The following is a 25295-nucleotide window of genomic DNA, read 5'->3' as shown; positions in this document are numbered from 1 at the left end:
GCTGAATGTAATCTCTCTGTCATCTCAGATGTCCAAGTGAGAACTGCCCTCAACAAAGCTAAAAACACAGCATCAATGGGACCTGACGGTATCCCGGGTTGCGTGGTACGTGAACTCCAAGAGGAGCTAAACCCGCACATAAAAATGCTATTTAACCTTAGCCTTACTACAGGATATGTACCTGAACACTGACGTACAGCAACAGTGGTCTCACTCCACAAAGGGGGGTACCTCTACAGACCCTGGGAACTACCGCCCCATAAGCTTAACCAGCCTGGTCTGCAAAGCTATGGAAAGAATCATTATGGAACTCAAACAGAGACATAGGGGACCTACAGACACTTGACCCCACCCAGTTCGGCTTTGTAAAGGGCAGATCCTGCCTTTTGAACCTGGCTGACTTTTTCAAAACGGTCACTAGAGCCATTGATGAGGGCAAAGCAGTCCATACAGCCTACCTGGACTTGGCTAAGGCCTTCGACACAATACCCCATTCAGGCATCATAGATAAGCTCAACAGCTTAAACGTAAACCCTTATGTCACTAGATGGGTTGCAAACTGGCTAAAGGACAGAACCCATAAAGTTAAAATCGCTGGAGCAATGTCAGACTCAAAGCCAGTCACAAGTGGTGTCCCACAGGGATCTGTCCTGGGACCCCTCTTGTTCAGCATTTATTTCTCAGATGTTAAAGCAAACATGGGAGGGCTGTGGCTGACAAAGTTCGCAGATGACTGCAAACTAGGCGCCATAGTCGATACACCAGCGGACACATACATCCTACAAAAAGGCCTCATAGAAACGGACAACTGGTGCTGGAGTCACGGCCTTAAACTAAATGCCAAAAAATGTATAGTCATCCCCTTTGGGAAAAACAAAGTACCCACAAATTATCACAGACAGCAACCCACTGAGTACGGAAAAAGTAATCAGAGACCTAGGGACCCAAGTCGACAGCGACCTCTCATTTGACACCCACGTTGCCAAAGTGGTTAGAAAAACATTCTACCTTGCACACCTCATCATGAAGGGATTCACATCCAGATCCAAGGATGTCATTGTACCCCTATACTCCTCCCTCATCAGACCCATGATTGAGTACAATGCCCCATTTGGTATGTACCTCACCCGGCATTTGCAACAGCTGGAGAGACCACCAAAGTACCTCACCAAGAGGATCAAGGGTCTCCAACATATGTCTTATTCTGCCAGACTAAAGAAACTTCAGCTCTATTCAGTAGCATACCGCCTGCTCAGAGGTGATCTCTGCCTGACGTACAAGGCCATGTCCAATCAGGATCTGACGGACATGCTCCATCTCAAAAAATCCAAATCCATCAGGACCACGAGAGCTAAAGACTTAAACCTCGGCACAAGTATGAATAGGACATGCTGGAGGGATAGATTCATAACCCAGAGGCTTCCCATGCTTTGGAACACGATCCCAGTTCATGTTAGGCAGAGCCCCTCACTGACTCTCTTCAAGAGAAATCTTGATGAGTGGATGGGAGATCGTAAGTTTACCCCAGGGGTCACATCTGTGTCACTGCTAGACAGGGGCACAGTAAACTAACTATTATATAAGGGGACCTTCATTGTGTCACTACTAGACAGAGGCACAGTATTCTAAATTTATTCTGTACATTTTTGTACCATTTCATGGGGTGGCAAAAGCCACATCACTATGGCTAGGCTTACAAATGCCCCAGGGCAGATAGCCGAGTACTAAACTATGAAACTATGAAACTATAAGTTCTGGTTAGATAGAGCCAAATTATATCCAGTTGGTTTCAATACGCTTTCGAATTCTATGGCGGAACATGTTTTGAATAAAAATGTTTTCTACTTTCAAGGTGAATGCTATTGGCAGTTGAAGGGTACCGCTATGGGAGCCTCTTTTGCTCCTATATATGCGGACATATTCATGGGCTACATTGAGGAGCAACTCATTTATGATCAAACACATAACATCTATCTTGAGGAGCTGGATATTTGGCAACATTATCTTGATGATTGTTGGTTAGTCTGGTATTCCGATGAAGAATATTTGGCTGAATTTGTGTCATACCTCAACCATAACACATGGGGTATTGAATTTACTTCAACTTATCACCAAAAATCAAATCAACTTTTTGGATGCAACAGTCATCAGGAACCTAGATGGTACTTTACGAAGCAAAACATTTCGTAAATACCCGCAATACAACACTTTATTACATGCAACTAGTATGCACCCTAGCCACATCATCCAGAACATACCTAAATCCCAGTTCCTCAGGATACGCAGGATTTGTTCCGCAGAAAATGACTTTGAAGAATCGCAACAAGATCTAACCAACAGATTCAGAACCAGGGGATACAAGGAGCCTAAAATTCAGTTGGCACGTCACTTTGCAACCAATTCCACCAGAACTTCCCTTCTCAAATATTGTGATAGAAATAGGGATACACAGGATGGAGGATTACAATTTATTACTACCTATGGGCGTAACATCAATTTGATTAGAAATACCATGATGAAACATTGGAACATCCTCACTGCCAATGAGGATATTGCCTCCTTAGTCGGTAACACTTGTCAATATGGTTACCGTAGAGGGAGAACACTAAGTTCATTTTTTTTCACATTATAAGAGGATGGGTTCAGGTGGCATTATACATCAACAACTTACGATGACTGGTGACAAACTTTGGGGCACTTATCAATGCGGCCATTGTTCATCATGTCCATTTATATTCACATATAAACAATTTTCCAGTAAAAACACTGACAGGATTTTTAACATGAAATTTTTTGGCAACTGTAATAGTAATTGGGTGGTATATCTTACGACTTGCACATGTGGTTCATTTTATGTGGGTCTGACATCACGGGCATTGAGATTATGAATGGCTACTACTAGGACTGGTCTCGCCACAGCTTCACATTGCTGGGATGCAATGCTCCTTTGCTTCTTCTGTCAGAGGCAAAACAACAGCACCAATCCCAAGATGAGTTTAAGGCTCTTTGGTGATCAACAGTTTTGTCCCTGATGATGAACTAATACATAATCATTTGAAAGAGATTAGATTTTTTTAATTATGTCTTTTTTAGTAATGCCTTTGCATAATTATAATACAGCTTAGGAGGGGCGCAGATATGTTCTACTTTGATTTGTGATGCAATACAGCTTAGGAGAGGTGCAGGTATGTTCTACTTTGACTATTTGTGATATAAACATGTATTCAGACTATAACCCTACCATCAGTAAAATCAAACTACAACTCTGTAGCAGAGTATTACTATATTACTGCTACATATAAAAGTTATTAAGAAGTACATATGTGCACGAACTTACAGTAACACCACATGTCTGAATAGATTATTGTTGTTACAATACTGCTCACTAATGGGAAGTATCTGGCCCAGTACATCATACATCCAGACAGTACACCAAAGCTTAGAAATCTTCCTTTTGTGATATACTTCTGACCTACAACCTATGCACAAGAGTATATATCAGAAATGCCACAGATTGCTTAATGCTACAATAGCGTTGCTGCATATTTCTATAGCCTCAGGCTTACCCACTAGTTTTTGTAACTTTTTAAATCCACTACATTACGGAGATGCCTCGCTTTGTTTAATGCCTCAGTAGCGTTACTGCATACCGGTGTAGGCTCAGACTTAACCACTAGTTTATTTGCTCCTTTATAAAGCAGGGAACTTGTTATGTTTAGTTTAACATAGTACTCGGTGTTTTAACAGTGGTGTTTAAACTTTAGAGGGGTCTGTTTTAGCGTTCTACGCTAGTTACCTTGCTCTCTTAACATCGTTCAACAGTAGCGTTTAGCGATACTAAATTGGACTGTAACACTGAATACAGCGCTCCTAACTGTGTAACATATTTAAATGGGAATGTGTATATACAAACTGTTTTTTTCACCTGTAAAAGTCATGTTATTCTAGAAGCATTTGTAAACCATTTTATTTGTACTTTTGTGATATTTACATATACCTTCTTGTTCTCTCCTCACTATTTCTCTCTCTTTACCAGATACTCTTTACCCTCTATCGGGACCCAGCTATACCTTAAAAAGAATCCTTGCCCTCCTTGGAAAACCTGAACTATATCCAGTACCCCCCTCCAAGACATTAGTCGGGGATATCTGCCTATAACAAAAGGAAACACTGCCTAAGTATGTGGAAGCTATATGTTTGACCTTAGACATTCTACCTGTGTTCCTAGCCTACCTACCTGCCCTGGACTATCAGCAGCCATCACCAGTCCCCTACATCTTTCTGACCAGACCCTCATTCAGATACCGCCATTACTACCACTGATTTTCTTATCTCTTCTCTCTCCATACTGCTCTCGTCTTTATTACTTTTATTCCTTTCTTTATCCCATTACTAAACCTTTGCCTACTATGTGGCTCCCCTCTACCTGTTGTTTTTCCTTCTCTGGCTCTTTCCTAACCTATTCTGGCTTTACTGCCTTCTACCAGGATCTTTCCTCTATTTTATACACTTTTCTTTCCCCTGGCCAAACTACCTTCTACTGAAACCTGTCTACTGCATAACTGCTTAAAATATACCTAGTTACTCCTAACTATTTATTCTACCCGCTTTACCTTACCTACTGTTATTCTACCTGACTGATTGTTTCTTCTCAGCAATTTTCTACTCCTTTGGCTCTTCCCGCTCCGTTCGCCCTGCGGGCTCACTCCGCTGTCCTCCCTGCCCCCAAATCCCACCCGCCCCTGGGACCTCTGCATTTATACCTACATAACCACTCCCTCCAAAACCTTAACCAATCATAATTACTTCCTCTCTCCACCCACTCTACAATAGTCTCCTCCCTCATCCACCCATTACCACACCAAACACATATCTATTATACACACTCATTTCAACTCAACATGACCTACACTCGCCTTCCTCTCCTACTACTAACTCTTTTAACTTTTCTCTCCTCTACCTATCTTATTACCTATTATGAGCAACCTTTACATCCCACTTTTAACATCCCTCAAAAACACACTCTAACTTCCCCCCCAAGTATACTTACAACCCATCTCTGTCCCATATACAGCAACTCATATCTTGAACCCAAATACCATTGTCTCTTTCATATCAAATACCTTATACATATACTTACAAAACATATCTACTGCTTCAAGCCCTCACAGTTAACTCACCTTATACAAAGATTGTCATTAATTGATGGGGACATACACCCCAACCCAGGCCCAGACACCATTGTACTATCCCCTAATCCCCAACAAAAGAAAACTAGGTATACACCACACACCAAACCTCCCAAATCTCTCTCTATAGCTCATCTTAACATCCGTAGCATATGCAACAAGGTTACTGCTCTACATGCCCTACTAGAAGTCCAACAATTTGACATTCTCTGTCTTACTGAAACCTGGCTTAAACCCACAATAAAAGATAATAAAATTATCCTCCCTGGCTATGACATCCTTAGACAAGACCGTCTTAATAAAAAAGGGGGAGGAGTAGCTATACTCTTCAAAACTGGACTAGAAGTAAATAAATCTACTCTTACCCCACCACACGGCAATCATGGTGAAATTCTTATCTCCAAACTCTCCCTCAACACAAACAAAACTATAAACATTATCTGCACTTATCTTCCCCCAGGCAATAATCCCCCCATATTAGAAGACCTACTAAACTGGTTCTCGATTAATCTCCCTCAAGAAACTATATTGCTAGGTGACTTTAACATAGATTGGAACGTTTGCAAACAAACTAATCCATCAACCCCTATCAACCTATATGGATTCCATCAAATCATTCACTCAACTACCAGAACAAATAAAAGCAATAACAAAGAAACCATACTAGACTGGATCTTGACAAATAGTCCCCCACAAAAGTACTCAACAGGAACCCTCCCAGATGACCTTAGTGACCACTCACTAACATACATTATAAGGCACAAAACACATCTAGAAACACCTCCCCTAATTCGCTTATCTCGCAGCAAAAAACATTTTGACCCCCATCAGTTTCTATATGAACTTAGCCTAGCTACCTGGTTACCACTAAAGAGTCTCCCAATAGATGACGCTGTTAACCACTTTAAACCTTCCTTACTATTCTTGATCGGCATGCCCCCATGCGTTCTATACGCACGAAAAGTAAGACAGCTCAATGGCATACAAGCAATACTAAACAACTTATCCTTACTAGGAATAAAGCCTGGACTAAATGGCGAACCACTAAAGACTCTTCTGATCACCTTAGCTTCAAACAAAAAAGAAATATGACTAAACTAGCTATCATACAAGATAAAAAGAACTTTTACACAACTACAGCAATCCTCCCACCTACAACCAAAGAAATTCTGGAAGTCTATTAACTCACTACTATCCCCTGGCAAAGTTGAAACTCCTAGTCCACTAGGCTCCTGCCCAGACTCTCCCTTAAAAACAGCAAATGCTTTCAATAACTTTTACTTCTACAATACTTAACCTAGCCAACCAACAAAGCCCAGACCCCTCACTACTAGGTAACCCAAGCTGCACACCACCACCATTTCAACTTAAACCCATACCTACTTCCTATATTCGATATCTACTTCAGAAACTCAAACCTTCCACCCCCTCAGCAGACAAATTGCCAGCTGAATATCTTCAGTTAAGTGCTAATGCTATTACTTACCCTATCTCTATTCTAATCAACAGAACCATTAGAGAAAGTACTATACCTTCACTCTGGAAAATCTCCCACATCATCCCTCTCTTTAAAGGAGGTGAATCATTTGAGTATTCTAACTACCGCCCTATAGCGCTACTATCACCTATTGCAAAAATAATGGAGAAATGCATTCACAAACAGTTACTTAATCACCTCCTATCCAACAATCTCCTCGCAAACTGCCAGCATGGCTTTCGTCCCTGCCATAGCACCACCTCAGCCTTAGTATCCTTTATCGACTACATTAATAAAAACCGCAATAACAATCTTCTTACATCAGCATTTTTTGTAGACCTGTCAAAAGCCTTTGACATGATGAACCACCAACTACTCTTACATCGTTTAAAATCTCTCTCACTCAATAACTTTGCCTTAAGCTGGTTTACTTCATACCTTCAAAATCGGAAACAAGCCGTGTTATGGAACAACAATCTTTCAGAACTTCTCCCCACCACTTTAGGAGTCCCCCAGGGCTCCATCTTAGGTCCTCTTTTATTTTCCATCTTTATTAACGACCTGCATCTTGCCACCCCTCTAACTACTTGTATTCAGTACGCTGACGATACCACCATTTGCTTTGCCACTAACCAAACTGACCTCCACTCCATTACCCAAAAAACTTTTACCACCATAGAGCAGTGGTTCTCCAATCACTGTCTCCTCTTAAACCCTAAGAAAACTAAACTTCTCCTCTTTCTACCTACACACCTCTCTCCCTCTATTAACTTCACACTTTCTTCAAATAATGGCACCATTATCTCTCCAGACCAAACTACCAAACTTTTAGGCATAACTATTGACAACCTACTTAAATTTGACTTCCATATTAACTCCATCATAAAAGCAATGAATAGAAAATTAGGTTCCCTCTACAGAATCAAATCTTACTTAACTCCTGAAGCAAGAACTACCATAGCTAGAACCCATCTTACCTCTACTCTACTATATGCATCCCCTATATATACTAATCTTTCTAAACATAACATCAACAAGCTTACTGCAGCCTACAACAACATTGCCAGATTTGCCACTGCCTCACCATATAAAACTCACCACTGCCTGAACCTTCGTAACCTAGGGTGGCTAGAGTTACCCCACCTAATTCAATACTATCAGCTTACAATTGCCCATAAAGCCCTTTACCACCCAGAAAATACACAAATGCTCTCTACCCTTATAAAAACCTATAACAACCTAAAAAAACCTTCGCTCTTCCAATAAACTACTGATTCAAACTCATCGATCAATAAACACAGCAGGTGTATTTTCCAACTCAGTTGGCAAAATTTGGAATCAACTTCCTCCAGATCTAACAGCCCAAACTTTCCTAACACTATTTAAAACTAAACTGAAACACTTTCTAACCAACCACTGGCAATGCTCCTGCAATAACCCCAGCTGATCTTAACCCCCTCCCATCTCCAGTATCCTTTTCACCTTCTCCCATCTCTATTTTTTAATCTATTCACTCCTACTGAGAAATTACTCTCTTATCTATAAACTATACTTGTCTCTAAACTCTTTTGCTAACTTTTAAACTACTTAACTTCTCTGTCTCACACTATGCTTATCAGTACTCTAGTAATATCTGTATCTCCCCATCACCTTTTTCTCTACATCCTCATATTGAGGTTTAAATGCCTTGTGTATTTGTACTTTAAATGCCTTACGTATTTTGTATTTACTTGTGTTATCATGTAGTAGATAGCGGAGCTTTTCTCCTCGGGCCTCCACTGAAAATGGACATGCATCCAGTTGGACTAGCCCGGTTAACAAATGTAAAATAAAAATAAAAAATATATACTGGTACAAAACAGATGTTCACCGGACACCAGAAATTTAAAAAAGATTAGGTTTCTTAACTTTTTAACGTGGCTTCTGATGGCCATCCAAAAAAGATGACTCATAAGTCATCTCAACTCAAGCAAACTCCTCATGTCTTTGATTCTCTAGAAAAAAAAATAATTATAGGGACAAAAGACTTACAAATGGAGCACTCCCTAAAGTTGTGTTCTGGGCCTAGTCAGAATAAACACTTAGTATGACCATTTTTAAAGGAAATCAGTCCACCACAATCACATTTTCCACTCACATTTAAAATGACAATTAGTCAAAAAGTCAGTAAAACAAAAAGGATCTCTAATGGGGATACTTATCTGCCTACAATGACTGGAAACTTGCATAGACCATATGGTTGACAGACCAAACGGAGAGAGTCTTTCTTCCTGGACTAATGTATGATATGAAAGGAAGGTACTTTGGTATACTGGCCAGACATACAGTATCCTGAGCAAAATACTTCCCATTAGTGAGCAATTCAGCAACAGTGATCAAATGAAGGGCATCAATATTTCTTCAAAAATATATACGGAAGAGGCATCCTTCGTAAAAACATGAAGGATCACAGATGTAACTCTGCAGGAAGAAAACGGTCCAGTGTCTCTTTTGCAAATTTAAGTTGACTTAGTTTTCATTATGGTCTTTAGTTCTTGTATCCCCAGCCACCAGAATATCTTTGGCATATATTCGGCAATCCTAAGACTGTGATGGATGCCTTGGTAGGGCACTCCGGTTTCTACTAACTTTTCTGTTAGGATTCATCCCCTAATTTCCTTTCAATAACAATCAACCCATGTTTTTACCTGACTAGCTTCTAAGACAGAATAATGGCTTTTCCTATCATATATTCTTCTGCTAAACACAACTCTCCATCTAGATAATGTTACCCTTTTCTCACTTCTCAGATAAGCATATTAAAAAAAAATCTTCAGCCACGTATTTTAAAGCTTATGATGCACTTTTCTTTTGCTCCTCTCTGCAAACGTTCCAACTTAATTATAGTTTTCTTCAGCTGTTTCCAAAAACTGCATTTTTTTGTAAAGCCACACTAATATCTTGTAAACTGTAACAATTATCTTATTTTCTACTAATGATATATTTACTTAACCAGCACATCATCCTATTGGCTTTGCTTGCAGGCCTTTCATGTGAGCTCATCCTACAAGATAATCCAATACATCTTTCCTGCTTGGAATGTGCTAACTTTACCCCTCATGTACAGTATGTGGCATTTACGTTTTGTGCTGCAAATCTAGTAGTTTGTATTTTTCAGCACCAAAAGTCAAATATATAACTTAGTCTACATCTTTCTATGGGTGCACATAAAACTACTTTGTTTCATCAGAATAACAAGAAAACCTGATTCCAGTGGGACTGCACTAAGCAGTTCTACAAGACATCTGAACTGAATAGTACTAATTGGTATTGGTCAGAAGTCTTACAACACAGCTAAAGTGAGAAATGTGATCATGCATGATATACCAATCGTAAAATACTGCTGAAATAGGAAACAAGGCTCAACAATGCAATTGTACAGCATATCAAAAATGGATAATATAACCCTACAATATACTGGAGATGAATAATGCAGCTTTATAACGTATTTAGAAAGAGTAATGAATCAATTGCAGTATTTCCATTCTAACTGGGTACTGCACAGTAATCCTACAATAGTGCTAAAATAAACAATGTGATCAGGAAAACCACAACAGTCCTAAACCACATACTAAGTCAAAAATTCTATATTCCTAAATCTGGGGTAAATTTTGAAATTGTTGCAAGATAAATTTTTACAGAGGAATGGCTCAACCCTGAATCAAATATCTAACAGAGTTAAAGAGGGACTTGAAAAAGGATCTTTGTCCATTGCAAGTAGTCTACAGGGGAAAAACAGCTCCATCCACTTGTTTTTGCTGTTTATTTCAAGTATTTGGTTTCTGAGAAGAGCAGATTATTTGAGTTACTCATGCAGAAAAAAGGTTACAGCCCATTAAAAGAACTGCAGTAGTGAAGCCACAAGGTAAAGAAGTGAATATCTAGATGTGGCTTTCTTGCAGGGACTGTAAACAGAGCTTTGTAATAATACACTGTCAACAGTTTCTTCAGCAGACATGCAGTAGTAGTGGGAACCAGGTTTACTAAATCCAATAAAGGGTTATGAAAAGCATATTTGCATTATACAATGTGACTTTCTGGAAGAACCTCTTCATTAGAGGAAATGTGGGAAAACAAAGGAGTCCATGGGAAATTTGTGGGACACAATACCTTCTAATATAAGAATCAGGGAAAATTAATTTCTGCAATTGGTATTGGCTGGAGATGCAAACAGGTCAGTCACAAAAGAGCTGAGGGATCATTCACCGGGCATTAAAATACAAAGACCCAGCTTGTCTCCTAGGAAAGTGTTTTCCATTGGAATGCAGTTGGCTACAAGAAAATAATTTTGACTGGATAACCTAGCACCAGACTCTCATAGCTTCTCAGCAAAGGGGTAAAACATTCTTCTTTATCTTGCAACGTCTCAACTACTGCCATGTCCAACTGGATGGCGAGTTTTGAAATGTGAGCACAGTCAGGATCCATCCTCATTTCAGGAAATAAATATGAAAGGTCAAATTCAGAGCATGATGAAACATTTTGCACAGTCTGACTGTTGTATTGCCTCCCTTCCTGACCTAAGAAAGATGTGTCCAAAATGGCTGAGACTAGTGATGCAGCTAAGTGGAAATTAATTCCTAGAATAAAACTCTCTGTATTCAACTATCGCAGAATATGCTTTTGTAGAATTTTGAGATCATGGCTTTATAGGGCCTCTCATCTGAAGTTTGACACCACTGAACCCTGAGACCATTGAATTAACTCATTCCATCCAGTTCAGTTCTTTTGAGTGTGTACTGTTAACTTCCACTGGGTGTGGCTTGAACCTTTAAAAAAATAAGTGATCACCTTAACAGTTCAAACAATTCTCTGGAACCATAAGTGTTACTAACAAACTGTAAATGGCAAATTATTCAGGATAAATCAATATTTACATTAGTGGCATTCTCTCAGTTTGTTTTAAACTGGATTTTATAATCCAAAATAAAAAACAGTGAATATTAACTTTGTATAAACAGCTTATAATATCGCAGTAACCAGTCAAGCAACACACATACTGCCAGCAGGATTTTCTTCATACAACTGTGAGCTTTCATATGAGGTTAGGCAGTTCTGTCTGTTACCTGAAGGCTGAGATATTTAGAAAATATGAAAATTATTACAATACAAATAAACACTATAGAAATCATATTCAATATCACTTTAGCTGCATTAGACAGAGGTCAAATATCAATACAGCTGTGTTGATACACTGTATGTAGCATGGTTTTGGAATTGTTAAAGCAAATATGAACAAACAATATTTAATGCCTAGAAGTGTCAATAAGAGGTAACTGCTCAAAACCAGGATAAACTATATCCCTAAATGCGAACAAGGACTTTTTTCATTCCTTGCATCTCTGTAAAGGAGAACCACACCCACAGACTTCAAAAACATGTTTATTTCATCATAGTTTGGTGTTTCATACATTTTAACACCACTCTGGGACTATTTACAGGTTTTTAAATATTTTTGTAAGTAACTTCTGAGTCTGACCATACTAGCATCTTGAAGTGATGCTGATTTTTAGTCTGCCTCTAGGTATCCCAAAATGCAGTGCTTGTCTGTGAAAAATTACATCATGCAGGCCTCTTTCTTCTTAAAGCTCCTGTCACTGCATTGATGTTACTTGCATACACTGCTTTCAGTCAGTTAACTTTAAATAAAATGTCATGCTGTTCAACGACTACTTAAAACATAATGCCATAGAACAGACTTTCAAAGTGCTTTTTACTGCTGTTTGTTTTTAGAATGGCTAAATTGCAGTCTTTTGTAAAGCCTAAATTGTACTACTTCAACTAATCTCCCATCCCCCTTCACACCTGACTTCCCTAGCTGTCAAAGTGCTAAGGGTAATTTGAGCCGTTACCTGCTGTGACTGATACCATTTCCTTCTTCTAGCCTTTACTTTCTGTATGGGTTGGGGATGGACAAGGGAGCTGTGACATCACAGCATGTGTGGGTTTTTAGGACAGTCAAGGTAATGTCAGTTTGGAAAGAGAACTGGCCAGAAAACTACCTGTATTCATTAGCCTTGAAAACATAATCGAATTAGAGACTGCAACAAGCTTTTCCAGGGCAGGATAAATGCTTTTTGAATGTGAAACTACCACAGTACTGTAAGGTACTGTTCTAGTACAGAAACAGTCAATTTAAAACATTTTAAATGCTGTACTGTTGTTTATTCACAGCAGGGACTCTAACTAGGGAGAAAATAGGACAGAGAGGTTGAGCATTTAACAGAATCCCGCTGTTGTCCTTTAATCTCTCTTCTTCACTTACTTCCTTACTTCTATCAAATTCTCTTCCCTGACTTTCTCTCTAAATATACTATAAGCCTGTTTCTCCCACACTTCACATTTCAATTCCTGCTTGTATCACACTGACTTACCTTTAATTTCTCTACAAACAGTCTACAATTTTTATAAATATTAAATGATTGTCATATAACTTGTATCATTCTTAACCAATGTTTTATCATCTCTAATTTGTTATAATTATTTAAACTGCAGATGTTTTTGTTTTATTTTTGAAAATTATAAAAATTATTGTTCTTAAAATGTTTTGTAATATTTTGGAGCTTTTCTCCCTAGGCTTCCACTGAAAATGGGATTCTACCCAGTCGAACTTTCCCAGTAATCAAACGTCAATAAATAAAAAAATAAATAAAACTGCATAAATACCTGGAAGTGCACTTGGCTATAATGAATTAAGTCTGTCAAGGGGGTACCACAGTAATGGCGACTGCCAATAATCCTAGGACAGTCATGTCCAGAAAAGTGAAGGGTTGGGAGGGTGGCTTAATGGCAAAGGTGTTTGTCTTACAAACCCAAGGTGCAGGGTTTGAGTCTCACAAGGGATAATTGGCTAGGCTTAAAATGGCTCGCAAGGGCAGTTAGCTTAGTACTAAACTATGAACCTAATGGGAAGTGATAATCTTTCTCACACGTGCCAGAAGTAGTAGTACCCATTTCAGCAGTAGACGTGCATGACAATGTATAGTACCCAAGTAGCAGATGATAAATATTAGCAGCTGAGATGTGGACAACTGAGACTTTACAAGATTCATACAGACTAGTACACTCAGACTCTCCGAGCAGGGACTTCCCAGAAGCAAAGTATTAACCAGTGGAGTAGTTAAAAGACAGCTTTCCAGGCTTGGAAAGATCTTGGCTGTCTGCAGCCTTATATGGCCTATATCTATAGATAAACATCCAGTGAACACTCTGGGGGTGAAATGAGATCAAATGGAAACATCTGGAGACAATAATGACTGTGTATGAACTTCCTGGACTTCTTGTCAATTCCATTTTTTTTCCATCCTCCAATTACCATCAGCTCTCCTGCCCCCACCCCAGTCCACTGTACTGATCCATTCATTCCACAGTCAACAGCTATGTAAGCTTGCGCACTCTTGGGCTGAGGACTGGATGAGCTAGGAGTAGGACCATCATATATTCATACTGACGCATTTTTTTCTTTTTTTTAATCTCCCCATGCTTGCCTAGTAAGCACTCATGAGGACAGGCAACAGGTATAATGTGGGCGTTTATATCATGTTATTGAAAGAAGAAAATAATGAACGCTATTTCACCGGCCCCAAAACATCTAAACATGAAAATATCGAACATTCAGAACAGCTCTGAAACACATACACACAACAAGCACATCAAACAAACAGCAACCACACACATACACTTAAATTCCCGCATCTAACGCTACACTAAACTAAACATAAACTACTATCTACCCACTTAACTTAACCCGAACCCTAACCCTATGGTCCGTCACTATCGCACACTCACCTAATCTGCGCCCTAACCCTAACTCACTTAAACCACCCAAACCCTAAAGTCTGTCACTATCACACACACGCCTAACCCGCCCCTAACCCTAACGTACAAACAATCGCACACTTAACCTGAAACCAACCCGTAACTTTCAACCACAGCGCTAAGAACAGCGAAGCCACAGAAAAGGCCAACCAAATTCTTTCCCAAGGAAAGAATTCGCTGTTCTGCAGCTTTGCTATTCTTAGCACTCGCTGAATAGTGTTCGATATTAGAACATTCAAAGTTTTAATACTTCGATGTTCTGCTATAAACCCTAATGTGGAACCGCCGCTCAGTACTGTGAGTGACATAAGCCCTTAGTTGACCCTGCTTCCAAAACTAAGTACATCATCCATGTTGCTCTGATGCCCACAGGAGAACTGGTGCACTGCGTGGGATCCTGGGCATTTGCTCTATCTTCTCCTCTGCTACCTGCAGCAAGTGCCCAATCTGCGACTTGAACTCTGGCTATCTGGGTCACAGTCATTGCATTATTCCTTTTCACCAATGGTGATGGTAACCCCCTGGCATTTGTTATATTCAGACTTTATCCTGATGGTTCTAAATGCACACCTAGTCTTTTTCTGACAGATACGGAAAGACTGACTATACAGTGGCCACATGAAACATTTCTTTAAGAATAAAGTTGTTTAGGTTAAGTATAATACTGGTGAAAAATTCCTTGATATTATGGATACCTAAATGAATCTGAAGTAATATTTTAACTCTTTCTTTTAAGGTGGAACACCTCTTTTAATAGATGTTTGGATACCTCCTGCCTTGTAGATTTTCTCTGATGGGATGGGATACTGGGCAAAGGTAGAGATGGCAGTCTTACTCAGGCCTGAAAGTGGATCTTGTAATTTCCGGATATTACTGTCCTTATCAAACTGCACTTGGTGAAGGACATTATGACTGACAGGTGCAGGGACACAGAGCTTCTCATTTTTTTCCAGAGTTGGAGAATTGGGCAGAAATGCTGCTGCCTGCCCATACACAGACTTGGTTCTCCTTCTTTAAGGTTCACAGGTATCCACTAAGCCATCAGTTTGCTATATTATTAGGACTTTAGGGTACGCAATTCCTACTACTTCTTCCATTTACTTTGCCGAGACCTTTGCCTCCAGCTCATAACCTTGTTGGGAATTATCCTGAAACTGATCTTTGTCCCTGCTGCTAGTTGTTAAGGCTTGAGTTGTATGCTGCTCCTAAACTACATTTCATGCTTACTCCTCTGCAACCCACAAATGATTTGCTGAGGTGACTAAAACTTGATGCCAACAGCCATAAAGGTGCTGACCTCCCTTCTAGTTGTTTTCTAGGGCTTAACACGTGGACCAAAAATAGGCCTATTTTCAATGGAAGAGTCCATAGAAGTCACTTCAGTCTCCACAGCAAAATCCATTATGAGCAGCCATGTGTGTCAGTGAAATGCAATGTTAAATCCAGCAGCTCCAGCAGTCCCCTCAGTGATATTAAGTAAGAATAGCATAAGGGTCATTATGATCAAGGGTTTTGAGGACTGGCAGAAAACTACATCTATGACTGGACCATTAATCAACCCTTCAGTAGTCTGCTACATTTACTCATGGCTGTTGTGTTTGAAACACAACATATGAGTGACAAAATTTAGTGCCCACATATCAAATGTGGTGAAGAGATAAATATACTTCCCAAGCCTGTATGCCATTCTTAAATCATTGTCTGTGAGATGGACAGCACAGCATTGGAGAGGTGCAGGGTCATTCTTAATGGCTAATGGAATGACAAAGGTGTCAGGCTCAAACATGTCAGCCCAAAAAGCCTATTCTCTGAGAGATGGGAAGATATTGTTGATCTTCTCTGAAGCTGGGGAACAGTGTCACAGTTTTCCCAAGCAACCTTATATCTTTTAAGATACCCACCAAAAACAGGTACCACCTAGTAGAATTGCAGAGTGGGCTTAAAAGCCTTCCAATGTCTCATCTGTAGGGTGGGTACAGTGACAGTAGGCCATTCCCAATTGTTATATTGGTTCTAAATACTTCACAAACTGGGGATCATGTAGGGAGAATGCAGGGGAATTTTCACATTCTTAGTCAATGAGATCCTTCCCAATAGGGAGTCTATGTACTTTGATTTATAAGTGGATTCCCTGTATCTCTTACGCAGAAAGGAGTTAGAACAGGATGAGGGGACCCTTACAGTTGACGGTGCTTCCTTGGGAAACTCTAAATGGACTGTGATCCCTATGTCCTGCTCAAAAACAGAAGGCTAGAAAGGCAAGAGTTCACAGGTTGGTTGTTGATTAGTTACAGATGCAAGCAGTAATGGTGAAGTACACTTTATCAAGGGAAACCATGACAATGATGTGGCTTGGGTTGACACTTGAGTTAACATCAGAAAATGGATCAAATTCAAGTACATCAAAGCCAAATACCCCAAGGCTGGCTAGGCTTGCAATGCACAACCACAAATGCCAAAAAGTCCAGCATTGATATCAGTTCTAAGAACCTAATCCAAAATCACTAATCAAGGTGACTTGATGGACACTTCACAGACATTGGGGGAATCCCCAGTGTTAGAAGTACTGACACCATACTGTATGGCATCATCATGTACACTACTGAAACAGGCCACAATGCCCTGATCAGTTTCACAGGGAACAGGGATGGTATCCTGGGGACCAGAAATGTCTTAATTTAGCCAGTTCACTTGGTAAACAGGGATATTGCCCTGACTGTTCCAGATCATCTGACTTCTATAAGTGTCTCAGGCATCTGCTGGAACTGTAGCAAGGGGTATGGACATGCCTATCCTCAGGGGAATGAGGAGACAGACGGGGATCATTAAATAAAACAATCTCTTGTAGGAAAAGTATTATCATAAGGATGGTCCTGGGTCTGCATTCAACCACCAAGTGGAGAAAGTGGTAGTTGCCATCCAGGGTAAATGGCAGTGTGCACCTGCAAGGGCAGGGCAGAGTGGCTCCTGTGGTGATTGAGAACATCTGACCCCAGCCCAATGGAGGGATAAGGCCCATATTAGAAAATGCCCTTACTGTCAATATGCAGCTTGAGGATACAAACCACCACTGAAACTGTCTGTATGATAGTCTCCCCCAACCTGACCAGCTGTTGCCCTCACCTTGAATACCAAGAAAGGGTCACAAATAAGCTTTGCTGATAGAGGGATGCTGGAAGGCTTATAGGATAAATGATTTAGAAACAAAGAATCGTCTCAAGGGCAAATGAAAAACTGGAGTTTTAAGGGGAGTGAAAAGATGAAGAGTGATTCCTTTCAACCAGCAAAAGAGACACAGAAAAGACAGTACACCACCTGCCCTGAGGCCTCAACATTACCGAATACAAGGAAGGCAAGAGAGGGTAGCAAATGTGGGTGTAGCTCACCTAGACTTTTGAAAAGGAGGAGAAACACCTCTATTTGCATGAACCATCACTAACAGAGGAAGTTTAATGGCTTCTTGCAATGAGTCTGCAAATAACAAATCTTTGATGCAGGCTCTTCCTTGCTGGAGACTAAAAGAGAAGACACCTGGTAAATTACAGAAACAACAAAAATGATTACAGATTTTCCCCCAGATTATGTATTCAGGATGACTCCTGATAATATAGACAACTTTGGTGAGGTAGAAAATGAAGAAGGTGGTTCACTGGATATTCTGTTTAGAGAGATTATTAATTAAGTAATACTTCAAATAGTGATTCTACTTTCTTGCAGTAACCCTTGCAAGCTCTTAAACAGAACATTTATATGATTTAAGACACCGGACATTCCAGTAAGTAAGAGATTTTCCTTCCCCTAGGCATACTGTAGAATCTGCCTTCTGTGTAGAGTAAGGGTTGAGCTCAGGCCCAAACAGGAAAAATATTCTGACAAGGAAAGTTTTAATCAAAAAAGTCAAACAAAGAAGTAGAAGATAAGAAAAGAAAGAAGAACCAAACCCAAAGGTTTAACCTTGCTCGCGAAGCATATTACGTGAAAGTGTGATCATAGCCTAGGCCAGTTTTCTCTGACATAGCTTGAAGCAAAGAAAAGAGGCTCTGGATAAATTTGGCAATGCAGTGGATTTTAGGATGGGGGGGGGAGGGGGGGAGTACTAAGCAGCCTGTAAAAGTTTTATTTGTTGAGCAGTCCTAACACCTGTACCATTAGTTTGCTGTTACGTAGAAGACTGCTGCTACAGAAGATCAGACATCCTAACACCAGCTCACTAAGAATTCTGGAGCAATTCTCTTTGGACATGGTGTCACTGTGCAATTTAATTTGTAGTTGTTGTGAAAGAGCTAGCGCTAGAGACCGAGAGAGAGAGAGAGAGAGTGTGTGTGTGTGTGTGTGTGTGTGTGTGTGTGTGTGTGTGAGCATGTCCTTTTAATCCCTCCTTAAACTGGTAACTTTTGGAGAAATGGTGTAGTTATACTTAATAAGGACAATAAGTGAAGTGACAGACTTCTACTTTGGAAAACTTATATTAATTCTTATTTCCATGTATGTACACACGTTTACCTTTTCCAGAATGCAGAAGGCTGTTGTTGACTGGATGCAGTATATTCCCTTTCTTTTTCTTAGGAAATACTGAAAATATTCACTCAATATATCCCTATTACTGTACTGTCCATCTCTGCCATTATAGCATCACTTCAAAAAAGCCTAACTGTTCAACATTTTTTTTACTTTTTCTACATTTTCTTTTACTATCAATATGTAAAATGCTTTACCATTACCTTTTTAACCAGTATGGCCTTATTTTCTTTCATTCCAGTTCCCATTACTTGCATCAAATCTCTACTACTCAAGCTAAAACCTTGCTCTCCTTCCACTGACAATCTATCTCCTACATTCCTCAAACTTGCTGCTGACTCAATTGCCTATCCTGTATCTATACTAATTAATATCCTGTATCTATACTAATTAATCTATCTATTCTGGAATCAACTGTCCCAACCCTTTGGAAATCTTTCTTCACTATCCCTCTTCATAAAGGTGGAAACTCCACTGACCCCTCAAACTACCGACCCATTGCCATTCTGTCCCCCCTCTCCAAGATATTAGAAAAATGCATTCACTCACAGCTTCTCAATCACCTCCTCACACACCACTTACTTACCCCTACCCAACATGGATTTCGTCCTCACCACAGCACCACTACTGCCCTCCACTACTTTACTCATATCATTGCAGAGGCCCTAGACAACAATAAACTAATTTCCTGTCTCTTCCTAGATCTCTCCCAAAGCCTTCGATACTGTCTCTCATCCTCTACTACTATCCAAACTCGCAAATCTCCACCTATCCCCCTCCACACTTGCCTGGTTCAATAGTTACCTATCTGGCAGGGAACAATCTGTCAAATGGCTCTCATCCTCCTCACCTTTCCTTCCCATCTCTGCTGGTGTTCCCCAAGGCTCCATCTTGGGACCCATTTTGTTTAACATCTTCACCAATGATCTTTACACCTCATGCAAACAATCCTCCATTACTTAGTATGCCGACGACTCCACACTTATATCCATCTCAAATAACATTCCTGAACTACACTCCCTGACCCAACAGGCCCTACTATCCTCTGAACAATGGCTTTTTCACAACTTATTGATCCTAAATCCCAAAAAGACCAAACTCCTACTTTTCCTTCCCCGTTCTCTTTCTCATCACAAAACCTCCTTTTTTATTACATCTTCTAACAATACAAATATCCAACCTGACACCCACACAAAACTCCTAGGGGTCATTATCGATGAACTCAAGTTCAACCTATACATACTCCAATATATAAAAAAAAAACAAACCAGAAACTAGGTCTGCTATATCGGAACAAAAAATTCCTAACCCCTTAATCTAGACTTACCTGGGCCCCTCTCCTCTCTCTTATACGCCGCCCCAGTTCTTACCAATATCCAGGCCTCCACTCTAAACAAACTGCAACAGACTTACCATAAAATAGCCAGATTCATTACTAACTCCCCATACAACTCACATCACTGCATTTCTTTAAACTCTCTTCAATGGCTTGAACTTCCCCAGTTTCTGCTATCTTATCAATTTCATATGCTACACTCTATTCTTTATAAACCCTCCTTCTGTCCATATCTATCTTCCTTAGTTTCCATCTACATCCCATCCCAGACCCTCCGTACTTCTAACCAACAATTACTTGATATCTACCACCCAAAAAGGTCAGTAGGCAAACTACTCTACAAACACTCCCTTGCCCATGCTTGGAACAAACTTCCCCTTGACTTATGTTCAATCTCCCACACCTCACACTTTAAAAAATGAACTAAAAGCTTATTTTCTCAATTCCAGAACCTGCCCTTGCCATGACCCTACCTAGTCTTCCTTCCCTTTATGTACCCTAAAGGACCATACTTAGTACCTCATTACACCTCTCTCTCCAATGTGTCTACTATGCATTTGCACAATTTTATACAAACAAAAAATGTTAATTGTTGACCTATTGAACTATATCAATGTAAAATTGTTACTTAGCTTCTTTTTAATGCAACTTTAACTTTATGCATGTATCCTAACATATGTGAATAGTTTTGCTAAAACTGCTATTATATCAATATTGTTTAAAATTGTACTTGTTTTAAAATGTATTACTGGAGTTTTTCTCCTCGGGTCTCCACCGAAAATGGGCCACAAGCCCAGTTGGACAAACCTGGTTAACAAATGTCAATAAATAAATAAATACAATTTGGGCTTTTGCTATCCTGATTACCTTTTCGGTCCTTCCTTTCAATGATACTAGTTTATTAATTTGCATCTTTCTGTTTCCAACTTAAAGAAATGGCCAAATGAGTCTTTCCACACAAATGCTTTCAACACCCACTGCACAAGAATTCAAAATGTTACCTCATTCCTGTCTTGTTTTGGAGGTCCTTCATCAGATGCCATCAGTACAGTTTCCCTTTCATGGACAGGACTAGGGCTCAAAGACTTACGATCCGATGAAGGATGCAATCTTTCAACAGGGGTGCTTCCTCTAAGGAAGAAATGGTATGTACATTACTACACTTATAGACCACTACTTTCACTGTACTATATAATAAACAGAAGTACATTTTCCTAAAATGAGAGAGAAAGACACATCTATCAGCATCTGCTATTATAGCTAGTTTTTCAAGATGCATCTAACTCACTCTTTTCAATTCTGGCAGTTCCTTGACAAGTTCAGGTAGTATTCTATTGTAACTCTAAACAATGTACAAAAACAAAAACTGAAAGAAGGAAATAGTTACACTTATACTGTTGATAAACTGCATTATGATCCATAAAAAAGTTAAGCAATTTAATCATCTGAATATGTGGTCAAACCTATGTTTTATTTATAACTAAAAGAACAACACACAAACTTACTAAAAGTTGTGCTTTCATTTGGGGGCAGAGGAGGTCTTCAAGATTTCACATTAAACCAACTCATAAAATACAATGATCTCAAGTAAGTTTGCTATTTCCAGGACTTGACCCAGCATGTATCATACGCCTCAACTCTCTCAGATTTTCAGGAACATACCTGAATTTGACTCAATTTTTAAAACATTGTCCCTCTTAATACCTCCAAATACTGGTGACCTTTGGAGAAATCATGCATAGTTACACTTGCAGTTCAAGCTTCAATTTTTGGTAAAGCAGAAAAGCAAAAGGTTTCTAGCAATTTAGAGGAAAAATAAATCAAATGTACTCAGAAGTGTTTAAACTGAAAGAGACACCAGAGGAATATAAAGTTAAATGACAAAAGGCTGACAAAAACAGAATAAGTCTTAAGTAGCTATTCAGATGAGTTGATAAAACTGCAGAAAATAGAAGAATGAAAAAAGGAAAACCTGGCTGAACATGACACTTCTCAAGAAGAGCTGCTTCAAAAGATAGTAGGGTTAGAAAACACAGCACACATACAAAACCAAAGATAGTTTTACTAGGCCAGCGGAAACTGGAAGGAATAGACTGCATTACTTTTATGAAAGTACAAATAAGCAAATACACTAGTGTTCCACAGCAGATGGCATATAGTTTGCATGTTCCCAATCTCACCATTAGAAAGAAGCTCGAGACCTATATTAGTACAGATGCAATCATACCAACAGAGCGAGAAAGATCCCTGACAAAACTGTGGCAGAAGGGAAATGTATTAAAATCTGAAGATATCAAAGTATTCATGGAAATGATTACTTGTACACCAGGCAGAAGAAAGGTTTTCTCCACAATCAGGGTTATCAAGAGGCAAGTGTGAAATTCAAGTTGCCATATCCAGCTTGGAATCGGAAATTCAAAAATTAAAAAATGTGGGGAAAAAAGGGTAATGGATGGATGTCCTGCTTTCTTCAGATAATTTTTTTCCTGGATGATCAAATACATTTTTGGATGCAGAACAGGCTATGGAAGAAAAATACACTTGCCCAACAAACAGTGAGCTAAAGGGGAGTCTGTTTCTCAATCTTTTGAGAGTAAGAAATCCCAAAGAGAGAATTCACCAGTGAAACTGATTCCATTGCTCCAATGGAAAATGCTAGAATGACACAATACAAGCTCGGGAGATAATCAGAAGAAGAATCACAAGTACTCTGGGCTCAAATCACTGACAGGTATTGGAACATTAAGATGACGAGGAAGAAGATCAGCATCAAAGTGAAATTAGTGAACTTGTGTAACAACTGTAAGCTACCAATCTCACTAGATGTATTTCAGACATATGAACTAAAAAAGATTGGAAGTTTGCTGATTGTCTTAAACTGCAGAGAGAAATATAAAGCATTACTCCCTCAATTTGTCATTAATGTTGAGAACAACACTGAAAGGAATGAAGATCTAGTTAACATAAAATTGTCATCTTTCACTGCTAGGGCAGAATGTAAATATGGACTGATTACATTATACATAGACTTCAAGAGAATAATCTTCCAGTTTTATAGGGGTTGAATACCTACATTAAGTCTCTTAGTTAAAGCTATAAACAAGCTCTGTAAGTAAAAAAGGACTAATAAAACAAGAGGAAACTGAAAAACATGAAATGTTACTCCCTGTATTTCCAATCTAAACAGCTGGATTTTGTCATTGGTACCTGATACTAACAGAAGACAATTAGACTGCGGGTGCAAGCAATTAATCATGAGCGATCTGAACAGTGTGATCTAAGTGACTTCTACAATATAAAATATAATTAACTTTTAAGGGTATATTGGTAAGCAGGTTAGTTCAAACTTAATTTCTTTGTTTTTTTTCCTCAACTATGGCAAGTGAACAGCTATACAAATAGCTGCCTCCATGGCACACTTAGTACTTTAATGCATTGAATACAACTGTGCACAATTTAGTTTATTTATTTAAGGATAGCCACTGTATTTCTTCCTTATGGTTAAACGTTAATGTTTACTGAAAACATGAAAAATGTGATGTTGTCCTACCTCGACTTCATTCTGTGCTGGTTGGGTTCGGAACTGATTCTCTGTTCTGACTCAGCGCTTTTATAAAGCTCGAGGTCTTCCACTAGCTCGTGGCTGAAACCCCATCCCATGATGCTCTAGAAAATTCCCCAGATCTAATTTGCTGCTAAACAGATCAGGTGCTTCACACTGGCTCTGGCTAAGTGATTTCTTTATATTGTATTTACTGTTTAAAAACTAGTGGATTTTTCCTCTTGACATTATTTAGTATAGTTTAGTGTAGCTAAATTAGTTTAATAGGCTTAACAGCTTTGGCTGTTCATTTGTTCTTGCTGTTTGAATGTTGGCCGTCATTTTTCTCTAGGCCTAAATATATATATATATATATATATATATATATATATATATATATATATATTAAAGCAACAACTAAAGGGTCCCAAAAGAGAAAAATATGACAAACAGCCAGTAGAAATACTGAAATCACCAGCAAACACTTTATTTACAAAACGTCTTAAGTCTCTAGCGCTTCGGCAACAAATGCCTTCTAGTACATCAAGAAAAAAAGATAGTGCCATTTTATACACACATTAACTACCATCTATTAAACAATCAAATAATTAACTCATTAATTGTTCTCTTAAAAACATTTAGTACAATAAATCCACTATTCATAACAAACACAGTTATATCATAAGTTTCCATGAGCATTTAGTATTAAGCCCACGAGGGCTTAGTGTGTCATATTTTAAAATGTAAATACTTTCTTTGTGCAACAAATTATATTTATTTTTAAACTCAGAGTCACCAACACCCCAATTAACTTGTTCTAAGATGCTGGCTTGCAAAGACTCTGGGTTACTGTTGTGAAATGACGTAAAATGCATAGCAACAGGACTAACGGGCTTCTCCACTTTGATGTCTCTAATGTGCTCCTGCAATCTCAATTTAAAATTTCTCTTTGTTTCACCTATAGAAAAAAGATTGCAGGAGCACCTGAGAGCATAAATAACACTGGATGTTAAGCATGTAAAATGTCCTCTAGGACTAAAAGAAACACCATTAATATACTTAAAAGAATTAATAACATATTTACCTGCTCAGCATTTTGTACAACCACTAGTGCCCAGCATAACTAAGGTGCTGCATAACTTTTCCACTGGTTTAACAAATTTATTGTGTACAATGATGTCCTGTATATTCCTACCCCTTGTAAATGAAAAAGTAGGACATTTACATAATGAATCAGAGAATTCCTTGAATTTAAATAAAAATGGCCAAAAATACTTAATAATCTAAACTTGTTCATGGGAAAATGAATTATAAGAAATGACTATATACATTTGTCTAAATTCTTGCTTATCTTTTCTAGAATTACCAGTATTTCTT

At 38.9% G+C, this 25295-nt stretch overlaps 1 protein-coding gene across 1 annotated transcript in view; it reads right to left on the bottom strand.

The window, feature by feature from the left end:
• WDR47 (WD repeat domain 47) overlaps nucleotides 1-25295 on the bottom strand; it is a 2078858-nt gene that overhangs the window by 1378369 nt on the left and 675194 nt on the right. Inside the window, exon 6 of the mRNA XM_044086053.1 lies at nucleotides 21379-21508. Coding sequence (XP_043941988.1) covers nucleotides 21379-21508 — 130 coding nt within the window. The remainder of the gene's footprint in view (nucleotides 1-21378; nucleotides 21509-25295) is intronic.

The sequence above is a fragment of the Protopterus annectens genome, chromosome 10.part0 (genome assembly GCF_019279795.1).
Source record: "Protopterus annectens isolate FY-2018-M chromosome 10.part0, PAN1.0, whole genome shotgun sequence".
Lineage (NCBI taxonomy): Eukaryota > Metazoa > Chordata > Ceratodontiformes > Protopteridae > Protopterus > Protopterus annectens.
This window is presented reverse-complemented; position numbering and strand designations above follow the sequence as displayed.